Source organism: Anopheles stephensi, chromosome 2, assembly GCF_013141755.1.
Source record: "Anopheles stephensi strain Indian chromosome 2, UCI_ANSTEP_V1.0, whole genome shotgun sequence".
NCBI classification, from domain to species: domain Eukaryota; kingdom Metazoa; phylum Arthropoda; class Insecta; order Diptera; family Culicidae; genus Anopheles; species Anopheles stephensi.
In genome coordinates, this window is record NC_050202.1 from 67,003,760 (window position 1) to 67,024,446 (window position 20,687).

Here is a 20,687-nt window from a genome sequence, read left to right on the forward strand (position 1 = left end):
AAATAAAAAAAAAATCTGTACCTGTATCTAAAAAAACTCAGATCAATGTTTTCACTTATATCCGTTGCGGATTACCAATTGATGTATTTGCTGTACCTTAAGATGAATCGCATAACGTCCAGAATCCCTAGGCTTCAAGTATTTGCCGAGTATTATAGATGTGTGGTTCGTGTCTTTTTTTGGTTACGGACCGTAGCGCCGTTTTGGTTTTGACCACTGGCCTTATTGACCTAATCCGTTTAAAAGCACGCATCATACAGCTTTACTGTAAACAAGCTATGAAAAAATATCCATATTTCTAGGAAAACTTTAGGAATCTATAATTTTAGGATTCGATTCCTGGTAGGATTGATCTGGATGCGATTCCCAATCTAAAGGCGACATCTCGAGATTCAGAACAACAATATTTATGTTTTTGATAGCTTAAATTTCAAAAATAAAGCGCATTTGCCCAAAAAGTTATAATATTTTTAAATTCAGATATTTCCCGGAAATTGATATCGTTTTTTTAAGGGTGATCCCACGAATCGATTTCTTTTTGTTTCAGCTTTGTGGTGTAACGCACAATTTTCGGATTCTTTGTGTCTGTGTGTTTGTAAAAGCTTATTTGATTTGGCTAAAATAATATAAGGTTACGCCAAAAAAAGAAAAAAAGAAAATTTAGCGCTGAGTTGTCTTTCTCTTGTACTTCTATCAAACCTAGCTTATTATTACAAGTTATATACACAGTCGTATGTCAACATACCGGACACTAAAACCACCTAGCAGTATTCGATTATTACCAGAAATCACCTCGAAATCACGATCGACTAAAGATGCTTTGCAGATCGTTCGAAATTGATAATCCTGGAATTAGATATGAATTGAAGCGGTAATCATATTTCCATTATACACCTTAAAGGCCCACAAGAACCTGTTAATAACCCGTCCCAAAAAAAAAGTTTTACGATAGAAAAATGCATACTTCGAATGAGGCATCAGCACGAAACATTACACTCCATCATTCAATCTTCATTTCTTTGATTCGTTTGCAGAATCAAAACGTGTATCTATCGGCATCCACCGGCCGTAACACACGCGTCACATTTTGCCTCATGTGAACTTTCGCTTTCCGCCAGTGGGCACGGTAACAAAACCCCGTAATGGATTTTCCGATCCATCAAGATATGACTTACAGTGAAGCAGGGTTCGTTCATTGTTCTGTTCCTCATTTAACGTGTCCATCGTTCCTTCGTCCTGAACGTGCAACGCACCTGGGCAGCCTGTCTGCCAGGTCCAATCCCATTCATAATACAATCGCGGTAAAAATCTTCTTCATCTGCTTCCTACACTGCGCATGAACGTTTAGCGCGGTTTGGGAGTGTGAGGCCGAAGCGGATACGAGCGTGCACGTGGTACTTGACGGCACAACAGGACACAACAGGTCGTTCTGCAAGCGTACGTCCGCAAGGATCAAGTGGGCTGTCGAATCGAAGCGTTTCAGTCTGACGGTAGCCTTCGTCGACGGTGGCTGGAACCTTCCTCGAACGGGAAGCGGTACGGAGTGTAGGCACCTTACCATTCCGGAACTGGCAAACTCGTCACATAAAAAATAAAGTGAGCCATCGGGACAAGCTTTGAGATTGTGCTTGACTGGCGTCGAATAAAAGTGTTAAAAAATCGGTGTTTGTGTAAGTGTGTGCGTGTGTGTTTTGAATGTTTCCGGGAGTTTGTTATGCCTGTTCCGAGAGATTGGGTTTGAATTATGCACGAAACCACAAAGCCACAAGGAATTCATTAATCAATTTGTTTGCCAATATGGCCGAATGGAAAGTGTGCTCAACTCTTGAAACGGGCCAGAAACCGGAAATGAAAGTGAAAGGCAAGGCACAATGGCAATTGAAGCAGTTGTGGCGAAAGAAAGAAAGAGTGGAAAAGTGTGGGAAAGAGTGTGGGTGGGGTGTGTTTCTGTGTATGTGTGCGATTTAGAATCCGAATGCCAAACCCAACCAGGCGCCTCCATCGTACCGTGGTGCCAACTGATGGTACACCGTAGCAGCAAGGAATAAATCTCGATCAGCTCTTTTATCCATCAGAGGGTTTGGTTTTATTGTTGTGGTACCGTTGCACCGCTCCATTTTGCACACGGCAGGCGGTTTGCTTTTAATGCTCGTTTTCTGTGGAAACTGTCCCATGTGTGTGGCATAGTGGTGAGGGAAGAAAAATTAGACAAGTTAGGTAAATCACGACTGTAGCAGCAGGAAGAACAGCGGGAGAAACAGTGGCAGTGGTAGTGGCGGTAAGGTGATGGAAGCATGTTGGCAAAATGAAAGAGTTTTCGTGTTCATGATTGAGCGAGGAAAGGCCACCGTGTGAGAAAAGATTAATTGAAATCGGGAAAATGTAGAATATTGTGAAAATATTTCCACCCATCGGTGTGCCCCAGTGCCAGTGGCCTCTTACCCCCTCGCTGTTCCCGCTGTGTAGAGTATAATATGCGCGTGTGAGTGAGTGTGGTGAAATATTTCCCTACTGTGAATTCCGTCAGCGATGTACGCTTACGATCTAGCTTAATTTATTGATCGATATTTGTCATCAAATGAATGTGGGGTGTGATAGAGTAAAATAGTGCTAAATATTATAAACGATAATTCCTGTGAAGCTCCAACATTTTTGGGTGGTTTTGCTGCGTAAAAAAGAACAATCTTAAATCATTTAAGTCAAAAGTGTAATAATGTGTTTTATGCTGATCAAATTCGTTTTCTTTTTTATCGTGCATTAATAGTCCTTCAAGCACAAAACGTTTAAAAATATAATAAAAAATAATTTATTGTACTCGAAATGAGTGCCCACCTTTCAGTAGAAGCAGCACAAAAAAGAATAAAGAAAATTAAGTTTCCAATCGATTTGTCAAGCAACACAGACAGCATCCTGATTGATGTAACATTTCCTTTTGTTACGCAAAACGTTGCCAAATTCTAAGACGAGAAGAGACGCAAAAAAAATCTTCCTTCTTGCAGGATCTTCCCAACAACAGCCACACAATAATAATAATCGCTCTGCTTTAATACCGACCGTCTAAGCTACAGTCAAAAAGGCACGTGACTGCTGTCCCTTTTAGGTGTTAGCAAATGGCGGTAGTCACCAAAGTTTTACACACCCTTGAACTTTTGCACAGTGGCCTCGATAATGCCAGTTACAGGGTGCCACCATGTGGTTGAGCAAAAGAGAAACAAAAAGTGTACAAAAGTACAGAAAACGTCAGTTAAAGCTAAAGCATTCCCAACTGGGGGAATGTTTGCCCGTATGGGGCTAACCCAATATATAACGATGTCATGATGGCCAACGATGGTCCGGGGAGCCATTGTGCCAGGCCAGTTTCGACTTCATGCCGGGTGTGATGGTGTTGTGTGGCGGACGGCCGATGAGTACGATGAGTGCATGTGTTCTTGCAGCTGACGCGTTGCTTTGGATGGGTTTTTAAAAGTTTAATTAATTTTTCTCCTTTTTTTGAGCTTTCTTTGCAAAGACAGTGGAACGCAATGAAGCGCTGCAATGAATTCAATTAACTCCCAGTGTTAACAGAGCGTCGGTTTCGTTGCATAAGTCGAAACGTTAACGGCTCATCTGTTGATGTTGAAAAATGGAGAAGTAACCACTTGAGCACTTAGAAATACTTGACCTTTATCGTGACCCTAGCCTTACATAATCGATTGGAAATTTGTTCTCCAAAAGGGTTAAATTATTGCTATAAGAGTTAAGCATTTTATTAGAGTAAAGCTAAGAGTTGAATTGAGCAAAGCAATCAATATTCAAAAAGCTCACTGTTTTATTGTACCTTACAAGCTATTGAAACCGAACCTATTGTAAAATTTTCAATAATTGCTTCTCATGTTCACAAAAGCTGTTTAGCTTCATGTTATTCGAAAGCTGTTTAATCCACCAACCTGAATCATACGGATCGGGTGGAAGCCGCAGACTATTTTGATCAATATTTCAATAAGTGGTGTTCATAGAAATGAATATGGTTCCCAATCCAGGCACTCCTATCGTAATCCCCATAATCCCAAAAACGTTTTGCCAATAGGCTAAGTACATACGTTGTAAACCTGCCTGTGCAGCCTCTATCAAGCATCAAGGTGCTACATTAACCAAAAGCTCAAATTGCTAAGACTCATCGTAGCCTGCATTATAAATACGACTACCTGCATACATCCAAACGCAAGAGAATAATTTCGTAATGTTGAAACATCAAGAGATTTGTTGCGAAATTGAGCTCAAATCAGTGCGAAGTGAGTTATACAAACATGTCTCATGACGTATATTTCGACAATTTTTTCAACTGGGATATTTTAGTTTTTTTTAACCATTTCTTGCTAGTGATACCATCTGACCATCTGCTATTGAAATATAACCTTTAGCTCAAAAAGTTGCTCATATTATGCAAAATATACACCAGCATATAGCTGACTTCAACTGCAACTGCTAGTGAATTCTGCATATTTAATTATACACTGTTTTAGCTGTGGTAGGCGCACACAGCTGGCTATGAATGAAATATCAAGCGTTTAACTCACCAAAATGAGCGAGTATCCCTTGACCTTAGTTTTCCATTGCCCATGAACCTGTGCCCCGAAAGTGCAAATTATTCCGAGCTGGCAGTCAATCCGGACTAAGGATGGAAAGATTGTTTTCCGATGGCGTTGGCAGGACAGCTGGCAATTTCTTAGCCATTATCCCACACGCGATAGCATCGTTTTGAGGCGTGCCATGTTGGCGTCACTGCTGGCCGGAAGACTTGATTGATTAAAGTATGCAACCTCTTCTTAGTGTTCTATCTGGCGTGACGAACTAATTGTACTTTGTGTTCTATATCAAACATTTGTTCCAAAATCAAAATCAACATTTGCAATATACATCATTCTTTATGTGAGATGGTATCTGCTATGTAAATCATCACTAACGTTCATACATCTCTGAAAATTTTCAGCCTAATTAACAGCAAAAATACTGAAACGATAACATTGGCATTGTTTAAAGCAGAATCACTTGTGCCTGGTATAGTTAGGATCAATTTTAAGCTTCAAACTAACGCTTACGGATTGCGACTAATAAAAGCAAAACTATGCATCTTCGCTACCGTACCTCTTGAACGGGGCATTTTGTTTCCCATCGTGCGATAAGTGAAAAGTACCACCTGTAATAAGTATGCATTATTCAACGAATGCATTGTTTCGGCAGGTGAACCATTTGCATACTGTAGCTAATAAAAAGTGAATTAAAACATAGAAACAAATGAGATAAAAAAACCATAGAGCATTTTTTTTTCATTCATCAACGGCTCTATTGCTATAAAGAGCACTTTTGAAAAGAAAACCCATAACACTGCAATCTCTCCTGAATGTTGCTTCCTTTGGAATAATATTTTTCTTCCGGGGAAGGAAGTAAAAATTCTTCACGCATACCATAATGCTTAAAAGTGGCAAAATATCCATTTAAACATTCTCTCACCCCTACTACCGAATGCTTTGCATCCGCTAAAGTTTCTACGCTGCGGTCAAATCAAGCTTGCTCAAATGAGTTATTTAAACGATTCCTTCTTGTGGCAGTCGTTTCGCGCCGTTATTGCCTTCCGCCAATCCCTAAGACTGAGGAAAACATTCCCCCGGTAGCTACAAATTGCCCGTAAACTGCTCGTTTCACAGTGGCTCCCAGTGTCCGTTTACAGCGCCCGGGATGCTGTATAAATTAAACTTTAATGAGCGAACTGGTGCGCAACCATTAGGCGTTCTCATCCAGCAATGCTTTGGGTGGCCGCTGCCGCAAGTTGGTTTCGGTTTTAATTTTCTTACTAACAAAAATTATCACAGCATATGAAAGAAAGGAAGCGAGGAAAGGTAACCTTATTTCAAAATGCAAACACCATCACCGGCATGGGTAAAAAGTTTAGCCTTTCGCCACCACGTTCAATCAACATTTGATTGGGGAAAGGTAAGGTGACAAAGAGCGTCACAACGGGAACATCAGCCTTGCAGCGAGGAAAAAAAAAGGTCACTTGCGGCAAACTTTATTTGCATGCCCGGTACCGTATGGAGGAATTTTGAGCAAAAACAAGTAAAAGCAAGATATAAACCGAAACAGTGTGAGAAGAAAACGTCACGCCGATGGAGGCGCCCAGTACTTTATGAAACTATGAATAAATTTGCTTAAATTTCACACGGATCGCCAGGTGATTTACATCACAATCGGGTTATTCAATTCTTCCCCCTCTCGCGCTCATCCCTTACCATTGACACTGAAAAACAACAACAACAAAAAAAGCCCGCTCACTCAGACTGATATAATGCCATTAACACATGCATATGGGTTTGTTTTTCCTCCTTTCTTTTTTTGATAATTAATGTTACGACCGGGTCGGACGGATTATAGCCTGCGTGCTAACGTATGAATACGAATACGTCGTTTCACGAAGCTGGACCAATTTCTTTACAATCCGTATGTCCCATTTTCCCATTCATTATAATTTAGCTGGTCGAGCGCGCGCGCCTGGGTCAACATGGGCATGTACACACACACACACACACACACACACCGTGCTCGTCAGACCGGCACTGAACACGGCATCACCATGAAATATGATACCCGGCAAAATGGAGCGCTCGGATGAGATTTAACCATCGCCCGGATCGAGTGCGTTATGGTCGTCGTTGAATGTGCGGTATGTAGGGGTTTGGAACGAAATTGCACATTGGGCTATGGGATTGTTTCGGCCACAGCTGGTCCCACTCTCTTTCCTTTACCATGTGTGTCGACGGCTTTGGCACGGTTGGAATTTACAGGTGAAGCTTCTCCCGATTTCTCCAGTACAGTCCGGAAATTCTCATCGGATTAGTACCAGTCCCCGGTGGAACGGTGAACATTTTGATCGCTCAAATCGCTGTTTGTGTGTGTGTGTGTGTGGGTGGGTGGGTGGTGTATGTGTGTGCACATGTGGGTGGATGAGAGGATTTACCTTTTGGCCGGGGAAGCCAGTTTATTTCTCGGGCATGGATATTCCTTACATGCTTCTGTATTAAAGCTCCTACAAACGCACATACACACATACACGAAATGGACATGGAATGAAAGTCAAATAAAAATGCAAAGGTAAACTCTACGGTGGATGGTGCTTCGTTCTGGAGAGATGTTTTTATTAGTTTTGTTCTGTGTGGATTTCGTTACATCGTTTTTGCATTTCTCGTTGCGAGCCACCGATGCATACCCCCAGATCTTCGGGTATGCCCACCCAGACGATGGAGCTGTGGCATCGGATATGCCGTAGGAAGAATTCCAATTTCCTCGCTTTTTATGATACGCCGGGCAGGCTTCTTTTACGATGACCGTTACTCTATTTGTCCGCCAACCATCCACCAGAAAAGGAATAAGCCATCAAAAGTATAGTAAAATGTCCATCCAGAAAAATGAACACATTGGTATGATTATTTCCAGCATCTTCGGTCTTTGCCCCGTGCCGATATTGATTTGCGCTTCACCGGTCTACAGCACTTCAATAAAGGCAGATGCATCCGTTCCGGGTTGTACGTCTATAATGTTCGCCCCATAGAACAACCAAGCCACGTCGCTTCATTGGCATCGGATTCTGCTTTACGGCACGGGTCGGGGTGATCCATTTTTTCTTCCACGACCCTCTACGAACACTGGTTGTCTGTCTGTCAGGCGGAAGGTGTAGGCCAACACGAATTATGAACGACGGGAGGAAAACCACACACACACACACACACAAAACCTCCCCGTCCAATCTCCTTGACTCGGAGATGGAAGCCCGGGAACAGCAACTGATTGATGTTTGAGGTTGGGCTTCGGTGATTTGATCACCATTCGGTTGATTTTATGATAGCTTTTTCGATGGTGAATTTATGATAGCGTTCGCATCCGTGCCCCGGGACGTGAGCCTGAGCTTAACATCGACGAGTGAGTACACGGCGCGAGCGTAATAGTGGACGGCTGCAAGGTACTGGCGGCAGGTTCGGAGACGCTCTGGTGGAAACGTGGCGTTTCGGACATGTTTTTCCTTATGCTGATGTTATCAAATTTTGGGAAAGAAAAACACAAAACTACACCGGAGTTGGTTATGAGCTGGGCCGGGAGTGAAATGTAGCAGAATGTTTACAATTGAGTCACAGCTGTGCGGACCGTGTCGAGTGGGTTTTTGGTGCATTATGCCATCTTTCGGAACAAAGCGAGTCGTAATCATTTTAATGGATATTATGAAGGTATGACCGCAGCCGTTTTTTTTTTGGTTCGGAGTTCAACCAAATAAACGAAATCAGCAGAAGCTTCAAAGTTGAAAAAGGATTAGATTATTTCCTGGATACAGGCTAGATGGCTCAATGAACTTTAAGCTCAAGTCAAAGCTTCTCTCACGTTTATTGTTCTAATTCTCTGGCCTATTCAAGTTCAGTCAAATTTATGTCTAAAAAATGAGATGAAAAGCATTTTCAATTTGCATCACATACAATCTGATAAGATATTCCTATTCCTTATGCCATGTATAACATACTCGCATTTGAGGTTTCAATCTCTAGCAAAATAAATGCTAAAATCAACTTGCCTTGTTCTAATCACCCTTTATCATGCCCGGTTTTTCGCTTTTCTGGACCAGTTTTACCGAGTTCGGTTTCTGTCCGCAATGTTTTCCGAGTATACTGTGCTCCTGTTAATTTTACCATCAGCATATAATACGATACACAACATCCAAACTGAACAGCTTCCAAGCGCTCAAACAATAGGATGGATTATGTTGCATCGAGAAGATTCGTGCGACTGTCTGATGCAGTACATAGTTTTAGCAGAATGTTGAACAAATAACATGATTAGGGTCATGTCTGGGTAGTAGGGCTACGAAAATGTTTCTACTAGTCTGTTTAGATATTCAAGCAGTTAGATGATGAACTATTAAAATATCTGCAATTCTGCGAACAAGCAAGAATGGTTGAATGTGCATGCATGTCATCTACCGTTTTACATTATAGCAGATACGTTACAATTAAAGTGTGCTGAATCCACTGTCGTCTGCTTAGCTTTAATTGATAACGCTTCAGACGCATACCCTTAAAGATTTTATTCTAGGTTTGCCGCTTCTCTCATACTTTAAATTATTAGTTAAATTCCATTCGTGCTACACAAAAGTAAATTTATTGTAAATTTAAAATTATTATAAAGCGTTTGAATCAAGGTCGATACATCTAAAAATGTTTACTCATAGAAGATCATTTATAAAACCAGCTAACGTTTGGGGCAAACCGATCTTTCTTGAATAAATAGAACGGCTCATGAGGTAGGAGCCAAACTTCTACTTGATGCTTCAATTTGTAATTCAATGATACAATTGACTTGCCTAGAATGAGTGAGCTAGTCACAATATTAGAACTGAAAAACGAATATTTAGAAACATATTGGCTACGAAATATATTGGTTACGAATCAACTCACAGCAATGTGCATATTTCATAACGTAAAGTCTACAACTCAGGGTATAAATTACTTGAAGGTCGTGTTTGCTGTCTGACCGCGCTAGACGGACTTATTCCGTCTCCTGAGAAAAATCATATCTACAGATTGCACACAAAAAAAATCCCATTTTACAAAAGTGTAATCTACAAAGTGCCAAATGATCTCACCATTCCAAAAGCAAAAGCAATGTAGTGTAAATGTGTTCTCCAAAAATAAACACATCACCGGCTGTAACGATTTGCTTTACGATTGGACCGAAAAAGAAAGTAAAACGCTGGAAGCAAAACGAGACGTGCCGTGGTGGTACATCACTGAGCCCGTCCGACTGCTCTCGGTCCGATTTTTCAAGCAAGTGCAGTGAATCTGACAACCAGCCTGGTGTTATCGGGCTAACCGCTGCTTGATGAGTGTATTAAGTATTCTGTCACACGCATTGACGCCACGGGTAGTAGATTGGGCGCGTGGTGTAAATGAAAAAGGGGTGAAGATGATAAAATTGTGCAAATACGACCTTTCGCTTGAAATGAAGTTTCTTTAACCGGTTCGCTTATCGGTCGACCGTCAGAATGGTGCCCCGTTAGAACCCATCAAAAACCGTCGAGCCATAAAGCGCCGCTGGGAAGTGGGAGATGAGATCGGCAAAACAAAAAATTCGCCCAAAAAAAAGTTTTTCGTCGTGAAAGGTCGTGTAAATGCTGCTTGGTGCCGTTTTTTGTTGGTTTGTTTGTTTGTTTTGGTGGCTGTTTCATCAAACATAAGTATGGTTCGCTAAAGCTTAGGCTGACTGTATGATAAAGTGAGAAAACGGTTCATTAATTTTTCTTCTCGCTTTCTTCTTGCCACTAAAAGTTTGTAATGTAGTCGAAAAGCAAAGGTAAACAGCCTTCTAAGATTAAAGCCTTCTTGTTTGTTGTCACTTCTCTGCTAAAGTCTTCTTTACCCACAGTTGGGCAATGGAATGTGAACAAATATGTAGAGGAATTACTGCTTCACATTTTTGTTTCTGTATTCGAAAACTCACTGTAAGCCGCGTTGCTATAAAATTGACTAAACATTTTTATTAACAGCTGTAGATTACATCTTCATATACATATGTGTGATCGATTAAATTTTTTTATTAAATTGCTTAAAAATATCATAGAAGTAACATTAATGTCTAACCAACTAAAATGTCACTTCAATTTTAAACTTCATAATTCGTTCTATCGTAATGAACTTCCTGTCTAAATTTCTCGTTAAATCCTATTTGTACCAGTAGATAGCTAAACCCATCGGTAAAACCGATCAATAGTATTGCCTGAATTGGTTTTATGCCATCGTAAGTGAACTTCCAACACGATAGGTCGCTCATCCCTAGAATTTCTCCCCTCCGCTTAATCGAAAGCTTCCCAACGACTTAAATCAAACGATACACGGCACGTACCTTCCCACAGAGGGTTAAAACCTTATCAACAAACTAAATCATACCCGATGGCTTTATGTCTACTATCATCGATTGCTTTATTTTACGAGTTTCCCTAAACAGGGCTCGTTCGACGCTTAAATCCTTACCATGTGTGTGTGTGTTTGCCCGCGGGTGTGCATGTGTGTGATACATCCAACCTACTCCGCATGCCATTAGCATACAGCTTGATTCGATGTGCAAAGGCTTTTCACCGCCCGGCTCCTGTCCCTTTTTGCGCGTCAACCCAAAAAACTGGTGCGAATAGGCAATAAATCGGCTGGTTGATTCGTGGGCTCGTAAACAAACAGCAAGGCAACGGTTAAACGCTGAGCGGGTTTTTTGTTGTTGCTCCTGCTCGGCCTACCCGATAAATGGCGTACGGCGTAAGCGTCCATAAAGCAAGGCCTGCGATACAGTAAATGATCGGTCCGCTTTGCGGTTACTTACGGCACGGAGCGTATCCTTGCTGCCCAACGAATCTCTCGAAGCAATTACGCACACCAAAAAAGTCCGTTAAAGTGTGTGCTGTCATGCAAGTTAGACCGCCAACGGTTTAACATGGCAGAAGACCATGGAGCGGCAGGGTGCTATCCAGCTAGGAAGTAACGGCAGTAAAACATCACTTAATTTGTTTGTTTGGCAAACGTTAATGCAGCGTTTAGTGGGAAATAATAATGGCCCGCTCTCCGTACCGATGCGAGATTTACGTGCGTATGTGTGTGTTGGCGAGCAACGGTGCGCGGGGTGCATACATTCAGGGACGAAAGTTGTTAAGCTGGTTTAGTTGAGCTTTTTCTGGTTGCGCTGTGGTTTAGAATGATTTGTTTTTATTGCATTCAACTGAAATCATACAAAAACTATTGAGAATTTGTGTGTGTTCAAAATAAATTTAACTAGAACGTATTAAAATACTTTTTGCAGTGAATGTATCATATACCCCGCTACGAGTGAAAAAGTTTTTGCAATCCTGAAACCTTCGTTGAAATCTGAATGCGTATCCACAAAAATTGTTAAGTCTTCTTTTGCATCAACCGCCCTGAAGTTATTCACGCTAAACTTTTCATTTTTTTTTTTTGGCTAAAGCTAGGTGGGGTTTGTTAAAGTTGTTACACATACTATACGTAATTTACCATGAAGCTTACCTAATTGGATTACTTCTTGGAAGAACGTCAGCATGACAGCAGCGTTACGTACGGCGCATTCTTTTCGGGGTACACATTCCCAACAAAAGAGAAAAAAACAGAAGCATTGCAGATGCTGCTTCGTTCGTGTTTGTAGTGGTGCGGTTTTCTGTTTTCAACCGGTTAGCAGCTGTGTGAGTAGAGGAAAAATTTGGACCGTGCGCATGGCACACCATCAGCACTCGCACTCAGCCTAGGTTAATGGCCAATTAAAGCATTGATTACGTGCAAGGTGCGATGTACCCGACAGATATTTATTTTGACAAGAATTTATTTTGCCACTTTGCTCCGTACTCCTAATTAGCGTCCGTATGCGATGCCTGGATCCGATAATTATACTCCACATCTACACTCTACACTCTACTCTAGGATGGTAATGTAATGAATAATGGGGGAAAAGGTAGAAACTTCACTCGCTTTAAAAATCAAACGGCACTCAGAGCAAAGTGTTTGCTTTAAGGGGTTGGGAAATTGGGTTTGAAGCTCGTTCCATAACTTAACTGTCGCACTGCAAACAGAATGCTGCCAAGGCAATAAGCAAATAGCCGGGGACAAAGGCCAGGTATAATGCGCGGATGGGTTTGCTAAACGGAGTCTTATTTATTTACAATTGGCCCCATCTTCAGTGACTGGAAAAAGGGTAGAGCCGATGTATGAGATCGGGAAAACGATCACCGCTCAGCGCCAATAAAGCGTGGCAAAGGGGTTTCCATTTCGTTTCGAGCGATTCCCGCTGGAGAGAGCTTCGTAAATATGAGGCATCGAGCGATTTTAATTGATTCAATCTACGAAAAGCTTCACGCGGCCAGTGATATGCGTTATTGAAACAGATTGTTTCATAATCGGATGAGGAAATGAATGAAATCAATCATTTCCAATCGTTCGAATGGAATTTTACGAAACTCGTATGGAAATTCGTAAAAAGCTTGATAAAGATTGTGTGTTTACAGTTTTTCCTAAGCGTTGAAATTGAGCTTTTTGTATAGAACTTCAGTGTCATGCTAACAGTACAAATTCTGCTTATTTTCTCACTTTTTTTACTTATTTTATCACTAGTTTCATTACGAAAACTCCAGTAAAAAAAATCCCAAAAACTCCATACCTTCAACCATTACCAAACAGTGTTATAAAAGGTACAATCTGCCTACAAAATGGCTTAAAATAGGCAATATTCCACTGAAGTCCTCGTGTGGTGCAATGAAACAAATTTTCTATCTCCGTGAAAGTTTGTTTTTGTTTTTCCAATGGCCATTGCATCGTAACATTTATAGAAGAACGAATGTGTTTTTCCATTAAAGACATTTTTGGGGAAAATTATCTGAATCGTTGTAACAGCTTGATGCTGTATCCAACAAAATCCGAAATAAAACTTTAATACTTCACTCCGCATGCTCATCGATTAGTTGTGCTTGGATGGTAGAACGTGTGCTACGAAGTGGAGTGTAGTTCTCAGAACAGGCATCTACAGAGCAAATCTGAATGAAAAGAAAAAAAACTACTTGTTCCTGCTCTTTACGTTTTGAATTATTTCTAATTATTGTTCAAATGAATTTGCACCAAAAAAAATACCCAGACAGTAAGAGCAGTTCAGACAAAACTCAACCAAACTGAATGAGTATTCCAAATGAATGAACTTTTTGTCCAAACGCAAAAAGAAACTAACACAACGTCACACCGAATAACCAGTGCGAATCTTTTCAATTTTTCACGAGAAAAAGTGCAATCAACCTAACCCTCAGAGTTTCTGTGTGTGTGTCGTACGTGTCTGTTTGTGTGTGACGTTGTGAATGAAATAAATCTAAGCGGAGATGATGCAGTGCGAAACAGGAGCGAAAGTTTCCCTGAGTGGCATGTCAGTTTCCAATTTCAGCAACCCAGTGACCCCAAATTTTAGTGAGCGCCAGTGTACCAGTGACCGGAATGTTGAAAAGTTGAATCCTGGCCCCGTTTTATCCAGTCAGCAGTTCGCCATGTAAACCGAGAGAAAGAAAAAGTGTCCAAAAAAGAACGGAAATCTACCGGACAGTGTCGTCCGTAAATGGAGAGAAAAATTACGATACAACCGTGTTTTGTACGTGTTGCTGGAACTGATTTGTGCCATGTTTTGTGCTGCGTCTAGCGTTAACCGCAGCAAACCGGACAAGATGTCCCGTTCGGTGTTCGGTGCGATCGAACCGGACGAGCAGGGTTGCCGAGGATGCTGAGGTTAAGGTGTGTCTGCGCGATAAGTTGTGAGTGTTTTCCCGGAAGCTTGGCAAAAAGGTGTGAAAGTTAAGCACCCCCGTTAACCTCCCTATTCGACCAGCGTCCGTTGCACAGCGCTAGCACGCCCCAAACGCTGCGCAAAATGAGCGAGTCGGTCGAGCTGGAGCTGTTGATAAATTGTACCCAGGCGACCGTTCTGCGGTTTCCCTGGTCGACCGACTTCAATACCACCGTGATCGGCGAACTGAATCGGACGGAAGTGCTCGACGTGTTGGGCGAAATGATTACCAGAAGCCGTGGGTACGTGCCCAAGTCAGCCGACCTGCTAACGCTAAGGTAAGAAGGCATCGCAGCGACTATCTCCGGTGACGTCCGGTGACTCGAGAGCACGGTGTTGAGGGGACGCGTGGTAAAGCTGGTTGTGTTAGTTGTTGAATAATTTATCGGAAATTATCTAAACAATGGAACAAGCGCACGAAATGCTTGCTCATGTGGGTTTGTGCTGGGTAGAAACATTATGCAAACTTGCGAAGGTTGCGAGCAGCGAGTGTCTACGGTTTGTGCGGTTTTTTGGTATAATGTGTTCATCGTGCCAGCTAGAAATCCATTCACGTAAAGTTTATGTATAATAAGGAGTCGTTGAAAGACAGAGGCAAATTGATTTTCAAAGAAAGGAAATTGTTTAAACTCACACCTACACGCGATGCTTGCGGGGCGCACTGGATAAACCACAAACAGGAGAACGACGATGGCGGAAGTTCATGGGAATTGTGAAAAATCAGAAACCCGGTTGCGTTAAGCCAGGTGTAGTGTTGCGTTTTGCACACTTAAGCAAACAACGTTTCGGGCAGGCACGCTTTGTCGTAATTTAAATCATGGTAGGGTTTAATTTTACCATGACAACTGTTTGCCGTTCAAACGGCAGGCTTTCGAGGTTCAGAAAACGAGGAAGACTTTGCGGTTAACTGGGTGTAGCTCCTGGTGATTTTGTTATATTTTTTTTTCTCGATTGCCTGTTTTTCAAATGCTTGCTTACTGGGACATGAAGCGTTTTTTTGCTATGCGGTAATTTTTTAACACACGTCCAGCAGAACCCTTTCTTCACTAATCCTTCTCTGTCAGTGACAGCAACCGAAGGTTAAAACAATGTGTTGATGCTACCAACATGGTCAACATTTTCATTTTTGATTTGCCACCAACATTCCTTGTTTTCTCTAGAACGACGTATTGTTTGTGAAGGAAAGTTGACACGCGGAAAAGACTAGTGACAGGTGCATACGTTGCGCGGGCGGATCAAGTTTTCCGGAAGGATAAAAGATGCAATGACAGCATGCCAAAGAGAAATAAACAGTCCCCGAACCGATAAATTATGCATTCGGGCCCCTTAACATTTCAACCGACAAATAAAAAACCAGACCAGAAACCGACAGTAAAACATTGACTGAGGAGGATTCTGTACGGCTGTCAACTTTACGAATAAACACGAGCAAAAGACGAACCGTTTGTTTGTAACACTTCTAACTTCTGCTTGGATTACAGTATCACCAACTCGTTGGAGGAGGTTGTTTTTGTTTCTTACAGGTTCAAGTTCGTTACCATTCGTCTCGGTACTAAGGCATTGTGATGAACCCATGCGAGTTGTTATGAGCCGGGCATTTTATGAAGTGGTGCTTTGGGAGGGGAAAAAACGGGAATTCTGCAGTCAAAAGAAAGATGAGGCACGGAAATATTAACTTTACGAGCGGGACGACTGGAGCTGCAGGATACAGTTTATCAAGATGCTAAATATGCTGCCTATAGCATTGCTGTCGTGCAAAATATAACAAAGTGTAAAATTGCACCAGAACAAAGAGCCAGAGCTGTTTTGATGAGCAAGAAATGTTATTTTGAAGTCATTTCTATCTACTTCCAACTGGAAGTACGAATTTTGCTTTTTGCTTATCAATGTTCCAACGGTTAAATGAATTTTTGTGATGTTCTTAGCCACAGCACATACGGTATCGCACAAACGAGAAAAAAGCGAAGCATCGTAAGATCATATGTGAACATTTCAAGTGTGCTAAAGTCCCCTGAGAACAAAGAACACAATATGTAAGATAAGGTAACACTCGACAGCATTTAGTTTAGTCACTCAATCAGATGGAAAAGTTCCATTTTCAACCACCGCCTTCCATACACCACAGCCAAGGACCGTCAATACGTTGGCCACCGGGGAATTTCCCAACTGCGAATAAGAATAGCTCAAATTAAAATGTGTTAGGAGAAATGTCGGTGCGGGCTTGGGGCAGCATACGTGCGCTCGGCATGGACCGAATAATTGATGAGGTACCGTAAATGCTATTCACCAGACCCCACATTCGACAGTGTGTGACAGTTAGTTCTCTAAGTACATTACGCCACACCAATGCCATAATATTGCAATTGTTGATGGTGCGTTACGAACGGAACGCTTTCCATCGACAGCTCCACGAAGCGATATTTCAATGTGACCCTATTGTCAATTTTCCACGAGCAATTCACGGTTCTCGGTGCTGCGCTGGGCAGGCTTTTAGGTTTTGACTTTCCAGCGTAACGTAAGTGGGAAAGCCAAATGTAAAAAAAGAACGGTTCGTGCCATGTCCGTACGTACGAACCGAAAATGTACGCCCGCGTATGCATGATGCCGTTCGCAATGACAGCACTCCCCAGGCGCTGCCATTGTCAGCCAGCCCTGTTGCAGTCCTTCCGAGAATGTGTTGCAGCAGCAGTAAGCCGTACTGTGCCGGTTCATACATGTATGCAATATGCAGATCAATGGTAAAACCTGGAAAGCTTCCTTTAGCAGTGCGGGATGCATACTGGATCGCCCGAACTCCGTAACCGATGACTATTAGCTATCAGAACCGTACGCCGGGCCATCGTTTCAACCGCTTCTTGCGTTGGCAGTATCCGTTCGGAAGTTCAAGTGAGTTAAAGGAAAATTGTTCGATTGGTTCGACGTGTTTGTGTATACATTATTCAAAAAGTTTATTTGGCGACGGTGTTTGCAATGCTTTCGTTCACCAGCCCACTGCTGTTTGGAACGAAAGTTTACGCCTTGCGGGAAAACTGTTCCCCTCTGTATAATTAAAACTAGGAAAACTTGTGACGTATTTTGGAGTATTTGTGCGGATCATTTGCGTTTGTAGAAATTAAACAAGTTTTAATTTATTTAGTGCTGTAGGTTGATATTATAAGGATGTGTAATAACATGTATTATAACACAGTCAAACGTGGCTACGTAACTTCTTGATTGTTCGGACATCACCGGTTTATGTCATGAACAGCACACATGCTGGTATCCTTTATCTTACCGATTTCGCGGGAAAAATATTTTGCTAATACCCTTGCTTAGCTTCTTCATATGAAAACTTAGACATTTAGAACTAGAGCAGAAGTACAATTCAGTGCAAAATTTAATCAAAAAATTAATTGAAAACGACTCAAATGAAACAACTAAGCCTAGTATAGTACATCATTCGATAAGCATCAACGTCAACTATTGTTGATTCCTATCACAAAACAAAGCATTCATTATTTTCTGAGTTTCAGAATGGTTTTGATTCTCTTGTCAGTTTCTTTTGTATAAAAAGAAGCCTCGTTTTTGCTAAAGAGATTAAAGAACTGGTAACAATCGTCATGCACATCGTTCCCTTACGATAAAATCATGTCGAGAAAGCCAAAAATGGCTTGCCAGTATCTCTCGAGTTGCAGCAAGAGGAGAATAAATAGAACTGATTCTCGTACATAAAATTTCTATCACCAGGTTGAAATCTATACTGTTGCAAACATCTAAACAGGTATGGTATGGCACTTAAGAATATCCCTGGACTGACTGCTCGGCTCCGAGTGAAATCCAATCAAGGAAAGCAGAATGGCAAGACATATCGAGGTTGTACAGTCATAAAATAATAGCAAGAACTAATGTGGCTCATCCGGCGATCGTATTCAAATTTAACAAATTTGAAGTCACCCAAGCATTTCGCCAATCCATTTGCCTTAGATGAATGGTAACATAGACGATAAAACATTGCATACTACCAGGCTTGTGCACCTAACCAATACACTTAATCCGATGAATATAATTTTATCGATGTTCATTTCCTTGATAACTTTGCCCAGGGAAAGTGTATTTGATGATGCAGCGTAAACCTCGTTACAAATCGCGTGCCGGCAGTATAAGTCATCGAGAAAACTATTCAATTAAAATAAGTCAAACCACACTATCGTGTGTTGCGCTGCGAAGGGAAGTAATTAAACTTTTATTGGCTTTAAATCAAATCAATAGTTGGTTGCCATTTATTTACATTCATCGGTTGTGTAACGCGGTCTGAAGTCATTCCATAAGAGTAATGGCCTGCGTGCGTGAGTGTGACGAGAGACTCACGATACATTCCGCCCGAAATAGCTTTATCATGTTTTCTGGCGCTGAATAGGGAGTTCATGTTTTTGTGTAGTGCTTCAACCAGCACAGGCATCGGATTTGTGCAAGAGCAAAATACACTCACAAACACACTTACACACACACATGCTTAGACACACCCACATGCGCTACCAATGCATAGATTGAATGGTGGTAGCATCGGAAGTTCCCACCAAACTTCCGCCTCGACTCAATCTCGTGCCGTAATGTCGTAGAAACACGTGGCAATATCTTCCCGTAGCGTTCGGTTTTTGTCCCTGTCAGGCACTAAACGGAAATTAATTGAGCGACAGAAATATCGTCGTCTTTGCGGTTAAGTCCGGACGTGATGTGAATGGGTTTTGGTAGGATATTTCGACCGGAAGGCTACAGCGAACCATCAAATCAAATGGGAATGTGTTTCGTGCTAGTTCTGGAAGTTGCAGAAGGATTGCTTCTACACCTTCGGCCCACCCAGCATAGTCGGCTTGTTAGTTGTGGTTGCCAATGGAATACGTTCCCGTGTCTTGAAGCCTTCCGTCTGTCAGCGATCCTTTGTCCGACGTACAGCTTGTGATGATTAATTCTACCACACGAGCATCTATTTTGGTAATCGTAAATTTTCTCCAAATATACACACTCTCATGGACCGACCGACTCACACACACATACACACATATCAGTTGAAGATGGGCGTGCGACAAGATGCTTACGCGTTTGTGCGTTTCTTTCGTTCGCAGGGAGTTCATCACGGAATGCCTGTTCCCGACCACCAAAAGCCCGTACGAGCTGCCCTGGCAGCTGAAGACCGCCTGGGGCGTAGTGTTTGGCGCGATGCTGCTCGTGGCCATCACCGGCAACTGTATCGTCCTGTGGATCGTGCTTGGTAAGTGGATTTCCAGCGCCAGCTCGGCGGTCGGTATTTATCCGATCTATTAATTTGCTTTTGCGCTTTTGGATGAAGCAAGTAATTAGAAAGCATCAATCTAGCGAGGCACACCCCTTCAAGGTTGTCTAGCGCTGTTGCGCGGCTAAAATTTAACATGTTTCAGCCCGGTCAACCGTGCCTAGGCGGTAGCGCGGTTCTGCTAATCGTGACATTGATTTGACAAACAAGAAGACTGACACAATTAAAGTTGCTCCTCATTGTCACTTTCCCGGATACGTTCCGTTTGTTTTCCTGTTTTTAATAAACAGATTAAAACATGTTTATATTCCATTGTTTAATTTCGAAGGACGCAGATTATCGATAAATTTGTTTTATGTTGGAAAAGGAATTCAGTAATCGCCTCATAAAACACACAATATTGTCTCTCTTCAAGAGACAGTCCATCCGTTATCCATATCTCAAGCAGATAATTTCATCAGCTTCCTGATAAATGTAATTTTGCAAGTGGCACACAGTCATTACACGCTTCCGCTAAACCATGATGTCTCAGCTCCGTGAAACGCCATTGTTTTCCGTTTGCGCTTCACACACAGTGATCACTGCTACTGGAAGCCACGAGCAAAAGGATACTGACTGCATAGCACACTAATTAGGGTCAGCTGAGTCTGGTTCGGTTGGCGCGAGTTTCAGATTTGGTGGCAGGGTGAAATTGTCATCATTTATTTTATCGGTACGATCTCCCGTTACCCGAACTGGCGAGACTGGGAAGGAGGGCTGGGGTCGGTAATTGGTTTTGGAGGCAATGTCAACACGAGATCGCTGATAATTTGCTAAATTGAATATAATCGATACATAATTGCTCGGTGACATTGCAAATGCATTGTTAATGCCCTTATCAAGTGGCAAGCGTGCCAGCAAGCAAAAACCGGCAATGGATGTTATCTCTGCGTACGAAAACATTGCTTAATGCAGCACTGAATCGTTTTGTAATGTCAAATCTGTGACGTTTGTGTTATCGCTCATAAAATGCAGTGCGGCGTGTAATTATTCAAACGTT

At 42.0% G+C, this 20,687-nt stretch overlaps 1 protein-coding gene across 8 annotated transcripts in view; it reads left to right on the forward strand.

Annotated features, from left to right (window-relative positions):
- The first annotated feature begins 1,477 nt into the window (after positions 1-1,477).
- LOC118504367 (tachykinin-like peptides receptor 86C) overlaps positions 1,478-20,687 on the forward strand; it is a 58,705-nt gene continuing 39,495 nt past the window's right edge. For 2 of the 8 annotated variants that reach the window (XM_036038765.1, XM_036038764.1), the window contains exons 1-2: positions 14,464-14,657; positions 19,482-19,627. In XM_036038765.1, the coding sequence (XP_035894658.1) occupies positions 14,464-14,657; positions 19,482-19,627 (340 nt within the window). Of the gene's footprint in view, positions 1,679-13,933; positions 14,658-19,481; positions 19,628-20,687 lie in introns of those variants that run through there. The other 6 variants (XM_036038769.1, XM_036038768.1, XM_036038767.1 and 3 more) reach the window with 6 other exon arrangements.